General features: G+C 35.9%; 1 protein-coding gene across 9 annotated transcripts in view; it reads left to right on the top strand.

Moving 5' to 3' along the window:
* SYNE1 (spectrin repeat containing nuclear envelope protein 1) overlaps positions 1-13,810 on the top strand; it is a 575,153-nt gene that overhangs the window by 367,258 nt on the left and 194,085 nt on the right. For all 9 annotated transcript variants that reach the window (XM_069069647.1, XM_069069646.1, XM_069069648.1 and 6 more), the window contains 5 exons: positions 2,506-2,671; positions 4,463-4,618; positions 8,474-8,626; positions 9,745-9,927; positions 12,681-12,818. In XM_069069647.1, coding sequence (XP_068925748.1) covers positions 2,506-2,671; positions 4,463-4,618; positions 8,474-8,626; positions 9,745-9,927; positions 12,681-12,818 — 796 coding nt within the window. The remainder of the gene's footprint in view (positions 1-2,505; positions 2,672-4,462; positions 4,619-8,473; positions 8,627-9,744; positions 9,928-12,680; positions 12,819-13,810) is intronic.

A 13,810-nucleotide genomic window follows, 5' to 3' on the forward strand; every position in this document is an offset into this window, starting at 1 on the left:
GCCCAAGGTCACATGGCTAGTTTTTGTGTTGTGTCTGAGGTTGGATTTGAACTCAGGTCTTCCTGACTCCAGGGCTGGAGCTCTATTCACTGCACCACCTAGCCACCCCTGTAAGACTGCTTTTTAAAAATCTCATATCACTGGTGCCTTACACAGTGCCTTGCATGTTGTATGAATGGCTGAAGGAATGAAAATGCATTTGTGAAGAGATTACTATACGCAAAGCCCTAGAGGTATAAATAGAAAAGCAAGACAACCCCTGATCTCAAGGAGCTAACCTTCTTATAGGGAGTGTGGGACCACCCTTATAGAAGGCTTCAGCTGCAAGGCAGATGCAAGGGCCTTATGATTTTTAGTATGCAGTAGCAAAACTCATGGTTAGTGTGCCTTCTTTACTCTTACTTCCATCAAGAATATCAGATCTAATCCTGATGTTGAACCACTTGATGATACCAAGGGTTTTCTGTAATTTACTGCTACTGAGAAGATGAGGGATAAAAAATAAGAGAGCTGCAGGTTGCTTCTTTATAAAGATTGCCCCACTAGACAATGGCTTTGGGGGCTGGTGGCAATCAGGATGTGCAGGGGTATTGCTATGTCCAGGACAATAAGGCTAACCTGTCTTTCAGTGACACTTGGTCAATGGTTGGGGTTGGTAATGATTGGTAGGGATGGTGGGCCCTTTCTGCAAAAGGTTTGCTCTCCTTGATTATGTCTGTGGAGTCAGACTGGAAGTAGGGCTACTGGTCTTGGTGGGTGCTGCTATTCTGAAGCTTTGGGTCAGAGGATCCTGGGAGGTATGGCCCACCTGGGGCAAACCACCCTCTGACTCCCCCCCAGGTTGTCCTGCTACTTCATCTAACCTGACTTACCTGCCTATTGCAGGAGCTTAATAAGTTCTTTTGTTGAAAGGAATTACAAGAGCTTTACTTTAAGAAGGTTGCTCTGAAAGTTTTGAGTAAGATGGAATATAAAAGAGAAGCCAGCAATGGAGAGGCTAGAGATATGAAGACACTATTGCAAAATCCATAAAGAAAAGTAATGATGGATTAAATTAGAATGATATCATTATGAAGGGTGAAGAAAGAATGTACATGAGATTAACTACAGGAGTAGAATTGATGGTACCTTGTCAGAAGGAGGAGAGGAAGGAATAAAAGATAGCTGAGATTTTAAGCCTGAGTGACTGGGATGGTTGTATTATTAACAGAAATAGGGAAGTCAGGAAGCAGAACAGATGGAGGAATGGAGATGAAGAGTTCTATTTTGTACATGTTGAGTTTGAGGGGCTATCAGGACATCCAGGTGGATGTATCTAGTAGAGAATTAGATATGCAGTTTCTTCCCTTCACTTGTCTGAGCAGCCAGGATTTGATATACTATTTTCTGGAGTCACTTACAGAGACTGGATAGTTGAAACCATAAGTTTAGCTATAATTTAAAAATATTGATTCAACTAAAAACTAAGAAACTAAGTATAGCACCATATTACTTTATATTTTGTTCTAAAAATTTTTATGTAGCTATTTGAAATAAATAGAGCTATCGACTAGGTTTATGTATAATATAAGAAACTAGGTGGTAAGAGTACACAGAGTGCTAAACTTGGAGTCAGAAAGACCTCAGTTTACATCCTGCCTCCAACATTTACTAGTTCTATGATCCTAGGCAAGTTACTTAATCTTCTGTGCCTTAGTTTTCTCATCTATGAAATAAAGATAATCATATCATTTGCCTGACAGCTTTTTTGTAAAGATCGAGTGAGAAAATATATGTAAAGATTTTTGAAAATCTTCAAGTGCCATATAATTATTACTTATTATGAAGTTATTTTTAATTATTATAAAGCTAGGCAAACATACTTTTTAAAAATATGAAATATGTTAATGGCTTATGTCTTACAAAGCAAAATGAAGTGGATCCAGATTCTTAATTAAGCCACAGAATAATTTAGTTGAAAAAAAAACTGATAGCAAATAAATGGGACAGAGATTTAGTCAATTCCTAATTTTTCATAGTCCAAATTGTAGTCTCCATTCCTGGGTTCTCTTTTATATTCGTTTTGTTTTAATTTCCTGAATTAAACTACACCAGGAAACAATTAGGTAAACACAATGCATGCTTGTCCAAAAAATTCATGCCATGTCATCTCTTTATTTGTAAAGTTGTAGATTTGTTGTTACTGTTTTTTTTTAAAGCAATGGGGGTTAAGTAACTTGCTCAAGGTTCCACGGCCAGGTGTTTCTGGGTGGGTGCTAAGTGTCTGAGCCTGGATTCGATCCCCCAGGTCATCCCCACACTGGGGCCGGTGCTCTTACTCGCTGTGCTACCTGGCTGCCCCAACTGTTTTTCTTTTAGTTTATTTTTGGAGCTATGTATTTGCTGGGTATGGGAATCCTAGATTTCAGAGCTTTGGTTTCTTCTTTGGACTCTTATGTTTTAATCTGCCAATTGTTCATTTTCCCTCCAATTCACTTGAAGATTTTCCTTTTAATATTTCTGTAGCATGCAAGAGAAAGTGAAAAAAAATGGGAAGTTGGTAAAGCAAGAACTAAAGGATCGTGAAGGAGTAGAGACCAAGATTCATTCAGTCAAGTCTTGGATTCAGGAAACAAAAGAATATTTGGTGAATCCTACAATGGAAATCGATGCTCAACTTGAGGAATTGAAGGTACAAAAGATTGTTTGATACCCCTTATGAATATTCAGGCATACCTTTTGCTATGCAATACATTTGTGAAAATTGTGACTTGAACCTTAATCACAAAATTGTGGTACCCATGGAGTGTATTGGTGGTTTTGGCTAAATGAGTTGAATGTTAAAGAGAGTGAGATTTTGTTCAGTCATTTTTCAATCATTTCCAACTCTCCTTGACCCCATTTGGAACTTTCTTGGCAAAGATACTGGAGTGGTTATCTATTTCCTTCTCCAGCTCATTTTAGAGATAAGGAAACTGAGTCAAAGAGTGTGAAGTGACTTGCCCAGGGTCATACATCTGGTAAGTGTCTTGAGGCCACATCTGAATTCATGAAGATGAGTCTTCCTGACTTGAGGCCCAGTTCTTTTTCCACTGCGCCACCTAGCTTCCACTGAGAACTGGGGGAGTAAATGAGGGAAGACTCCTAGTTTCCATCAGCCTTGGAGGCTTCTATTAGAGTTAGGTTTCCTTCAATGTTTTTTCCTCAATCTTAGTAAAATGACCCTGGAAAATAACTACAGTATCTTTTTGTAAAAAAGGAAAATATTTAATACATATCATCAGACTATTGACTGTTATGTGGGGAAATTCTTAGCTTAGAAATGAATATGCCGATGTGATGTAAGTTTAAACTACTGAACATGAACCATAAAGGGCATCATTGCTTATCATCATACAAATTCAACAATAATCATCTCTACATAATAAAAATAGAATTTTTAACAAAAACCTTTAACGTATAAGCCATATAAAATAAAATAGATCATAACTGACACCCATCCTAAGTTCAGTAGGGCTTGTCTGAACATCAGATCACATGGTTTTTTCTTTCACTGTCAACAGGATGGGGGTGAGGTACAACAAAATCTGTAACTTAGTTCTCTCTATCTTCTCTTCATGGGCATAGGAAGAGAAAAGGTCCTGAGTAGAGCTCAAAAAGTTCTAATCTCATCCACAACCAAAAAAGACGAGAGATGACGCTCCTATTCCTTATGGGACAGGCAGAAGAGAGAGAAGTAGAAGCAGAGCCGTCAGGCTCTTGCCCCTCAGTGGCAGGCAAGCGAGAAGACCAGGAAACAAAGTCAAGGGCTAAAACTAGAAACCCTGCCTCCTGTTTCTGGTCAGCCTCCTGCACAACCTTCCACTGACTCCTCATCTTTGTCCATGAGAATGAGACATTGGAAGAGTCATTAGAAGAAGCCAGTTTGGAAAGAAGGGAGTATGACAACTATCAAGGGATCCTTTATGAAGGACCACTTTCCTTATGACACAGTTACCAAGATCATATTCCTAATAGGAAGTTCACCTCTCTATGACACTCTAAAGAATATTCCTATACTGGTAGGAGGCAGATGATGAAAGAAGGATTATTTTACCATTCTCTCACCATTAAAACATAGAAGGCATCAACTGTCCTTCAGTACATTACCAATAATGGGAGTAACTTGGGATATAATTCTTGAGTATACAAGTATTAGTGATGAAAACATTACTAAGAAAAGTGAGGAGTCCTCTCTTAGTAGGTTGATGAAAACTACCACATTACCAGATACAGGAGGAACTGAGAGAACCCCTAACAATGTGTTTATTGTCACTACCTCCACAAATGTGGAAAAGCTAGTTTTACAAAGTTCTACACTATTTTTTGTATCCAGGTACAAATTAAAGCATAATATGAAAGTCTTCTCTACTTATTCATGATAAAGTTTCCTCTTTATACTATTAGGCAATCAGAAATTATTTGATTTTGTTTTTGTTTCTAGGGTCTCCTAACTGAAGCGACCACTCGCCACCAGGCCATTGAGAAAATTACTGAAGAGCAGAAAAATAAATACCTGGGTCTGTATACCATATTGCCTTCTGAGCTCTCCCTTCAGTTAGCTGAAATAGCAATGGACATAGGGACCATACGTGATCAGGTAAAGGTACCTCTTCTTAAAAAAATAAAATTAAAAATTAACACCATAGGAAGTTTTCTTATTTCCCAGAAAACAATCCTAGAAACTTTATCATAAGACAGATTTTTCCATAGAGCTAGTGTTATTTGATAAATGTGTTACTGACCAAGAATATAATCTCCAGTAACACATAGTTATGGTGTTTACCATTAAAGCAAAAACCAAAAAAATCTATAAACTTCTATGATAATTTAAAATCATCAAGTTTTGCTTCACATTTTATAAAATGTGCATATACGTACTGAATGTTTTTATTATGTAAAGGGGCCCGGTGTACATAAATTACATTAAACATTAATATAACAGAACTCCATTATTAGCTATTCCCTTCACAGGTACATTGAATAACTTAGAGGAGCCAAAATGGTAACAACCAATCATCAAATTTATAGAGTCTTTGATAATTGCTATAGTCAAATATTCATTACCTTGTGGTCCCACTGGTGATAAGCCTTTCCAAACTGAGCTTATTCTTAGAAAGAGGTTTTGTATTAATGGCATGATAAAGAGTGAGGATATGTGATTGACTCTGAAATTATGGACCTGGATATTCTTGCTCTTAAAAGAAATAGGAAAGTTTGAAATAAAGGTAAGTTTGAGGGAAAGCATAATGAGTTCTCATTCATATATGTTGTTTGGGGTACCTATGAGGCATAAAGTTGGAACGTCCAATTAGTTTCTAAAGAGATTAGTCCCCAGAGGGACTAGTGATTATGAGGGAGACTAAGATTTTGAGAGTCCTCTGCATAGAGAAGAGAGTGTAGGCCATGATGGTGAGGTAAAAGAATAAGAATGATAACAAAAAAGTATAGAGAAGAAAAGAAAGGCCAGGACAGACTCTCAGGTACTATCACAGTTAGGAGATGTGATATTAATGATTATCTAGCGAAGGAGAATGAAGAGCAATCAGACAGGTAATTAGAGAACCAAGAGAGAAAGGGTAATGAAAACTGAGAGAGGAGATTATCCAGAAGGAAAAAGTAGGCAACAGTGTCAAATGTTTTCAATAGATAAAGAAGGAAGAAGATGGAAAAAAAATCATTGGATTCAGCAACTATTAATGTCATTAGTAATTTTGGAGAGACCAGTTTCAGTTGAGTTATGAGGTCATGACTCAGACAGCAAGGAGTTGAAAAGAAAGAGGAAAAGTAGAAACAATAAGTGTAGACAACTTGTTGAGGTTTTCTTTTTTTGTTTTTGTTTTTGTTTTGTCCTAATGACTTGACTCTAAAGAGAATATAAATGTAGGGCAATCCCATAAGGAAATGGCAGGGCCAAGTGAGAGGGCCAAGTTTTTAAGGATGAAGGAGGGCTGGGAATGTTTGTGAACAGCAGAGAATGAGCTATTAGGGAGAGATGAGAGAGAGAAAGGAGAAATGATAATACAGTCGTCTTCTGGAGGAGACAAAAATAGATTGGGCTATGGATATAAGCAACGTGGTTATCCTTGGCTAGGAGAAGACCCACTTATTCATCAAAGATTGGAGTGAAGAAAGAGAGGGCGGGGGTGATTCCAGGGTTTTCTTATACATGTAGGAAAGAAGAGGAATATCACTGCAAATTAATGCCCTCTATTTTCAAAGCAAATTATACATCCTCTGCCACGAGAACAGAAGGAGGGAATGGTGTGAGAGGCTTAATGATAGATGAGACAATTTGAAAGATTTGGTAGATGGAACCAGAGTAGTAAAAGGACTGCTTTGTTCAGTGAAGGCCTACTAATATTAGATAACATATTTATGGTGGATGAAGTCAAATTTGTTGCTGTATGTGTCTGAGGTGCAGTGAAGGAGTGCATCATGGAATATGAAGACAGTTGAAGAAATAAGAAGTCATAATGTCTGAGGGGGACATCAACCTTGTGTGTTAAAGTCTTCTAATATAATGGCAGAGGTTATAATACAGAGGGAAATGCTATGCCAGGTATTGATGTCTTTGAGAAGTTAGCAAACATGAACTGGGTGTGGATAGATAATTTTCAAAGGGACCTAGGTTGGATAATATATTTGGATAGCTGTTTAGTCAATTCAGTCATTTCCAATTCTTCATGACCCAATTTGGGGTTTCTTGGTAAAGCTACTAGAGTAGTTTACCATTTTCTTCTCTAGCTCATTTTATACATGAGGAAACTGAGGCAAACAGGATGAAGTGACTTACCCAAGGTCACACAGCTAGTAAGTGTCTGAGTTATGGATTTGAACTTGGGTCTTTCTGACTTCAGGCCAGTCTATACACTGGGCCGGGCCACCTAGTTGGCCCATATCTGGATAGAGTGATACTCAAACAAATTGTTGAGTGATTAAAGCAGAAGGAAGAGCTTCAACTGGTTGTGAGTTACAAAGAGAATGCTAATTCACCTTTCAGGTGCAGTGTTTTCAAAGGTGTGTCAAGTTCAGAAAATAACTGAACAGCCTGGAATTTTCAGTTTAGTTCAATAAAAATTTATTAAGTGTATACTATGTACAAGGCACTGTGCTAAGCAAAGAAAAAGAGAGACAGTCCCTGCCCTCAAGGAGATTACAATCTAAGGAGGGAAGCCAGCACAAAAAGGAAATGGAAATGGGTGGGGGAAAGAATACCAAGGGATACCTGGCAAAGCGGAATCTTGTTCATGGAGTTCAAACCAAGTAGAACTGCAGATAGAAAGTGGGGACAAAATGAATTTTTTGAAAGAGAATTTAAGCAGGAATGGAAATTTGAAAGCAGTTTTAAAGGGACTTAAATGCCCAGCTATGCAGTTTATATTTTAAACTAGAGGCAGATGAGTCACTAAAGAATTTTTGAATGAGAGAGAATCATAATCAGACCTGTGGTTTAGGCAAAATATTTTGACAATTATGTCAGTGGTGGATTAGAAATGAAGAGACCAAGGGTAAGGAATACAGATAGGAGTCTATACAAAAGTCCAGATGAGTGGTGATGACAAACTGAATTAGGTAAACAAAGGGATGTAGTTCAGTATTGTGGAGGGGGCACTCAGAAGAGTTGCCCATCAATTTTCTGTGGAGCTAGTAAAGAAGATTGAGAGGTAACGGCCAAGATAATGCTAAGTTTTGGAGTGACTCTATAAACGCAATTCAGAGATGAAGAAACCAACTTTGAGTTTGAGACATTGCCAAAACATTTGAGCCCATATGTACCAGAGACCACTGGAAATGAAAATTGTAGTTGAGGTTAGAGAACTGGAATGGCTAGATAGATTTGGGAACCATCTGCATAGGTATATTGATCAAACATTTTTACATTTCACATTTTTCCGTCTTCTTCAGGGTATTTAAAGCTTCAAGTCTAGTTGTTCACTGTAAAAACAAAGCTATGCCACCAGTAAGAAATAAATACTGTTGTCATACTTTTTCATCCTTTACAGCTATGAGTCTATTGACATTTTGTTTGTGCTAGTGGGGGCGCTTTCTACTTCACTAGAAAGGTTTAAAAAAAAATCATCAAGTGAACATTAACATGAGACTCAAAACATCTCTTACTAGAAAATTGCCAAGAAATTCAGAAAACAATCAGTCAAGAATTTACTAAGAGCTTATGTGCTAGGCACAACTATACATGTGTTCTCTTTTGCTATTCAGATGATAAAAGAAATATTCACAAATAAGAAAAAAAGCAAGGTGTTGGGCTTGATTAATCATCATTGAATGAGTGGAGTTTTAAATCTGTTGCTGTGAAAAGTAAGATCTGGCTGTTATTGATTTGACTTGAGCACACTAGTCCAGAGTTTTAATAACTACTACAATTAGGTATTCAGTAATTATTAGCTGGTGGTAATGATTATTGTAGTTGATTTTTCTGTCATTGATTTTTTAGATTCAAGCCAAAGAAAAAGAAGCCCAGAGGAGCAAAGCCATGAATCAGGAATTCAGCCAAAAAATTCAGGGGATAGCAAAAGAACTCACAACTATTTTGACTAAACTGAAAGCAAAAACAAATGATTTAGTTCAAGCTAAAATTGACCAGAAGGTAAGTAAAGAAGAACGGTACCCAGAGTTGGTACTTTTAAAAACAGAGACTGAAAGAGTGAAAATAAAATTAGGGGAGGATGATTATTGTACTGATAACATAACATAATGTCCCACTCCCTTGTTAGCACACTATAGGAAAGAAATAAAAATCATTCAGGAGATACATCCAGTTATTGGGAATTGTTATCCTTTAACACAGTACAATTTGTAATTATGAAGGAATTATACTTAGAAAACTTTAAATGAAATTAACTTATTAACTTAGGAAAGAAGCTCAGGATGCTTAGTACAAATTAAAAATTTTAATGAATTCCAGTGTGGACTGTACCATATGAAGTAGCTTAATTTCACATCTCTTTTTCTTTGTCTTGAAAATGAATATAAATATATTCAAGGTGACTAACTTGTGAAGAACTAAATGAGTAACGATATAGAAATTCTGGAAGTTCATATGTATATATATATAATGTAAAATAAATCATGTAGGAGATAGTTTGAAAAATATAATAAAATACTTCTTAAATATTGTATACAATAAATATATAGTATTAAAATGTTTATCTATAGCTGATTAGATTCCTTCTAGAAAGTAAATATGTGGGTACTTAGCTTAGGGTAACAGCCATTTTGACCTTGGTTCTTTATTCACATGTAGTCCTATCTATAATTCTTCTCACCTCTCCTTCCTGTGGCACAGATTCGGATAACAACAGCATGCTAAACAGTTGGTAGTTTCAGCACGTAATGAAATTGGCATAATGTTTTGCTTCTAATATGAGCAAATAGTAAAATCAACTTCTTAGTTTTAAAGATGAACAGTATTTGGGTAGTTGTTACTCACTGATTCATTTTGGGTGGAGCAAAAAGAAGGCAGGAAAGGAAAATGTTACCCACCTAACTCAGGCTGATAGGAAATAAACATCAAGATGATATCATATCCATTCAGCCTTTCCAGTCAGAGAAGTACAAATGAACCATAGTCAGAGAAGTACTATTCCTAAAATATATACATAATAAAAATGCACATTTTAAAACCACACTCTTTTTGAATCTGGACAACTTGGAGGGCTGGATTTGGAGAAGTGTAATGTTTTTTAACTTCGATATTTACTCTAGGCCCTTGGAGAGGAATTAGATGGTTGTAATATAAAGCTAATGGAACTAGATGCAGCTGTACAAGATTTCACTGAGCAGAACAGCCAGCTGGCGAAGCAGCTGGCCAAGAGGATTGGGAAACTAACTGAACTTCACCAGCAGACCATTAGGCAGGCTGAATACCGTCTCTCCAAACTCAATCAGGTAGGCTTTCAAATAGACCAATCAATATCCCTTAGGCCCTTCAAGGTTTCTGTTTTTCTTTTCTTTTTAAAGATAATAGTACAAATTGTGATTATTTCATATAAGACTTGGTATAGAAGGGTTACTGAAAAATTATATATAAATTAATTTATTTTAGGTCATATTACATTTCATATGCATCAACAGTGAGGTTATATAAAAGGAACTATTTGATGAATCCTTTTGTACAGTGGATAAGTAGCCTAAGAATATGCTAAAGTTCTCTTGTTTTCTGATCACAAGATCATAGACATCGTAATAGGTAGAATTTATATAACACTTTTAGGTTTGCAAAGCACTTTTCATTTTAAAGATGAAGAAACTGATACTCACAGTTCAGTGCTTATGTGACTTACTCAGGGTCACATAGAAACTGAGGGACAGATACTAAAATTCTCATACTCCAAATTTCAGTGTTTCTTCCATTGCACTTTGGTGAATACCAATGCTAATAGAAGGAGCAGCATAGATAATACTATAGAATGACCTTCACATATATTTTCCAAGACCCTCTGCATCTTAATTCATGCACTAAGGAGCATATTGTTAGATCATAAGCAATTTTTTTCCCCAGAAAGTTTTGCCAAGACTATCTTAATACCCTTTTACAAAACCCATGAAATGTCAAATCAGTAAACATTTATTAAATTCCTGTTATGTGCCAGGCATTGTGTTAAGTACGAAGGACACAAAGAAAGGCAAAAGACAGCGCCTCTCCTCAAGGATCTTAAAAGCTAATGGAGGAGAAAACATGCAAAAAGCTATGCCTAAACAAGGCGCAGATAGAATAAATAGAAAATAATCAATAAAAGGAATGTTGTTGTTCATACTTCATTCTGGAAGAGGACCACTTACATCATGAGTCTGTCCAGAAGTGATTTAAAAAGTATGTGTCTTCACATTTACCATTTTTCATCATAGAGGAAAAGAATTAGAATTAGAGGGACTAAGAAAGGCTTCCTGTAGAAGGTAAAATTTTAGTTGACATTTCAAGGAAGCCAAGGAAGTCAGGAGGCAGAGATGAGGAAGGATTCCATTTCACAAATGAGAGTCAGCCAGGGAAAATACCTGGACTCGGGAGATGGATTTTTTTTTGAGGAACAGCAAGGAAAATACCTGGACTCGTGAGATGGATTTCTTTTTTGAGGAACAGTAAGAACATTATCATTGGATTAAAGAATACATGGTGGGGAGGAAGGTATAAGAAGACTAGAACAATGGGGACAGTGGTCTAGGTTATGGACTTTGTATGTCAAGCAAAGGTTTTATATCTGATCTTGGAAGTGATAGGGAGCTTACTGAGTATAAGGGTGACGTGGTCAAACCTGAGATTTAGAAAAAATCATTTTGGCAGCTGAACGGAGGATGGCCAGGAATGGGGAACGACTTGTGACAAGCAGATAGCCAACAGGCTCTTGCAATAGCCTGCGTGTAGAGATAAGACCTGTACCAGGGTGGTGTGTAGCAGTATCAGAGGGAGAGAAGGGCACATATTTGATAGAATCCAATATATGTGGGGCATGAGGAAGATTGAAGACTCAAGCTTATGACCTATATGGTGAACTTGGGGTTCTAGGAGGATAGTGGAGCCTGAGATAGTAATAAGGAAGTTCAAGTTTGAAAAGGAAGAGCACTTAAAGGGAAAATTAATGAATTGCATTTTTGATATGTTGAGTTTAGGATGTCTAGAGGACACATAGTTTGAGATATCTAAAAGGTAGTTGGAGATGTTCGACTGACATTGGCAGAGAGATTAAGTCTCAAAAGGTAGATTTGGGAATCATCAGCATAGAGATGATAATTAAATCCATGGAGCTGATGACATATATCACCAAGTGAAATAATAGAGAGTAGAGAAGAAGGTCCAGAGCAGACACTGTTTTGAGAAGTTATTTATTTTGTTTCTGATTTTTCTTGTTCAATAACTCTGATATATCTATACAAATAATATCACATCTTAATTCATGTAGAGAAGGATTATTTGTTCCATTTTAATTATCATGATTTAAAATTATTCTGCTCAAAGTATCAAAAATTTGCATACAGAACCACAATAGGCTAAAATAGATTTTGATATGTGGTATAATACTTATTACATATTTCCCTCTCTAATGGAACAATGATTTATGTATAGCAGGTACTTAATGTTCATTGACATAGCATATTTATACTCTCTAGTTATTAGAACTTTTAGTAAGCAAGATTTTGTACATGTGATTCTGAGTTCTTCAACAAGTAAGCAATCAGGAAAACCAAGTCAATCTAGGTTAACTGGTCTACATCTATCTATAAAACCTAACAGTCCTTAATAACTTAATAATAAGAGGGGAGTAGTAGCCCTAACTACAGAGTTACTTTAATGTAACAAACATAAATTATTCAAAAGATAACTAGTCATGTATATTTTTTTTCTTTATGGTATAATTAATTTAAAAAACCATCAACTTCATTATTTCTGACTCTGCTTCATTTAATCATAAAGTAATTTATTTGTCAACATTTGTAAACATTTATTTTGTAGAAAATTAATTACTGAGGTAGATATTGATTCCATGTAAGGCATGTTTATGTCCTCAGAGAAATTATATAGTCTATGAGATCATTTTAAAATGAGAAATTATGTTAACTTTACAATGTCAGCATAGAGGACTTTGATTCCTTAATTCTTATAGTTTAACCAAAAAGTCTTATTTCATGTTGATTTTTTTTTTCAGGCAGCTTCACATTTAGAAGAATATAATGAGATGTTGGAATTCGTAATGAAATGGGTAGAGAAAGCTAAGGTCCTGGTACATGGAAATATTGCTTGGACTTCTGCTAGCCAGCTTAGAGAACAATTCATTTCCTATCAGGTAACTTTGAGCATTAGTTTTCAAATAGTACCTGAGGATATCAATTGATATAAAGTCGCCTTATTGTGTCAAATACAATAGAGACTTGCTCGGTATTGAAAAGTATTTCCAGTTGTTTAGTTAAAAGGATATTAGGTAGAACCTAGAAGTTTGTTTTAAATTATTATTCCTCTATGAAATTCTAACTTATTTGATTTGTTGCATTTCCCATCATGATTTGGGAGTAATTTGAGAATCATGATTTTGACAGCCAATAGAATATCTATCCCCTCCAGATTCCTGCTATGTATAAATTTGACAAGCATGATCTATCTCTCTTTATCCAAGTCATTGATGAGAATGTCAAAAAGAATATGTCCAAAGTCAGAATTGTACAATGTGCAGCTAGAAACTTTTCTCCAAGAAGGACTGAGCCATTAATCAATATTCTTTTATTCTTGTCATTTAATCAGTTTTAAATCCACCCAAATGTGTTATATTTCAACTTATTGCTCCCCAATTTATCCATGGGCATCTCATTAAAGAGTTTTTTTAACTATAGAGATAAAAATCCAATATATTATATATTGTGTTTTTTACCTATGTTGTAGAGGAAGCCTTGAGGTGTATTAGAGAGGGAGCTTGCTGCAAAACCATTAAGAATTAAGTTCAAGTTCTGCCCCTAACAGTTATTGGCTGTGGTATCCTTGGACAAATCATTTAAATTTTTGGTGCTTGAAGCAAATTCCTAAGGCTCTAAATCTTGGAATACTTTCGTAGAGGAAGTTAGCTCAATTGGAATACCCTCTGAAATCACAGGTCCATTCTTTAGTCTTAATTCCTGTGTTGTATCCAGTAGTTATCAAGGTATTGAGGGGGAGGAGGAAACTATTACGTATGATTTAATTTTCATGAAAAGTTCAAGCCCCTAGTGATCATACTTCCTTTTTTTAATGTTCATAGTTAATTCTCTTAATTTAAAAAAAAAACATTTAGGGACTTGACTTCTTGTT

Source organism: Petaurus breviceps, unplaced genomic scaffold (assembly GCF_028583685.1).
Source record: "Petaurus breviceps papuanus isolate PSGF00001 unplaced genomic scaffold, PetGlider_PUasm1.0 90784, whole genome shotgun sequence".
In the NCBI taxonomy this organism is placed as follows: domain Eukaryota; kingdom Metazoa; phylum Chordata; class Mammalia; order Diprotodontia; family Petauridae; genus Petaurus; species Petaurus breviceps.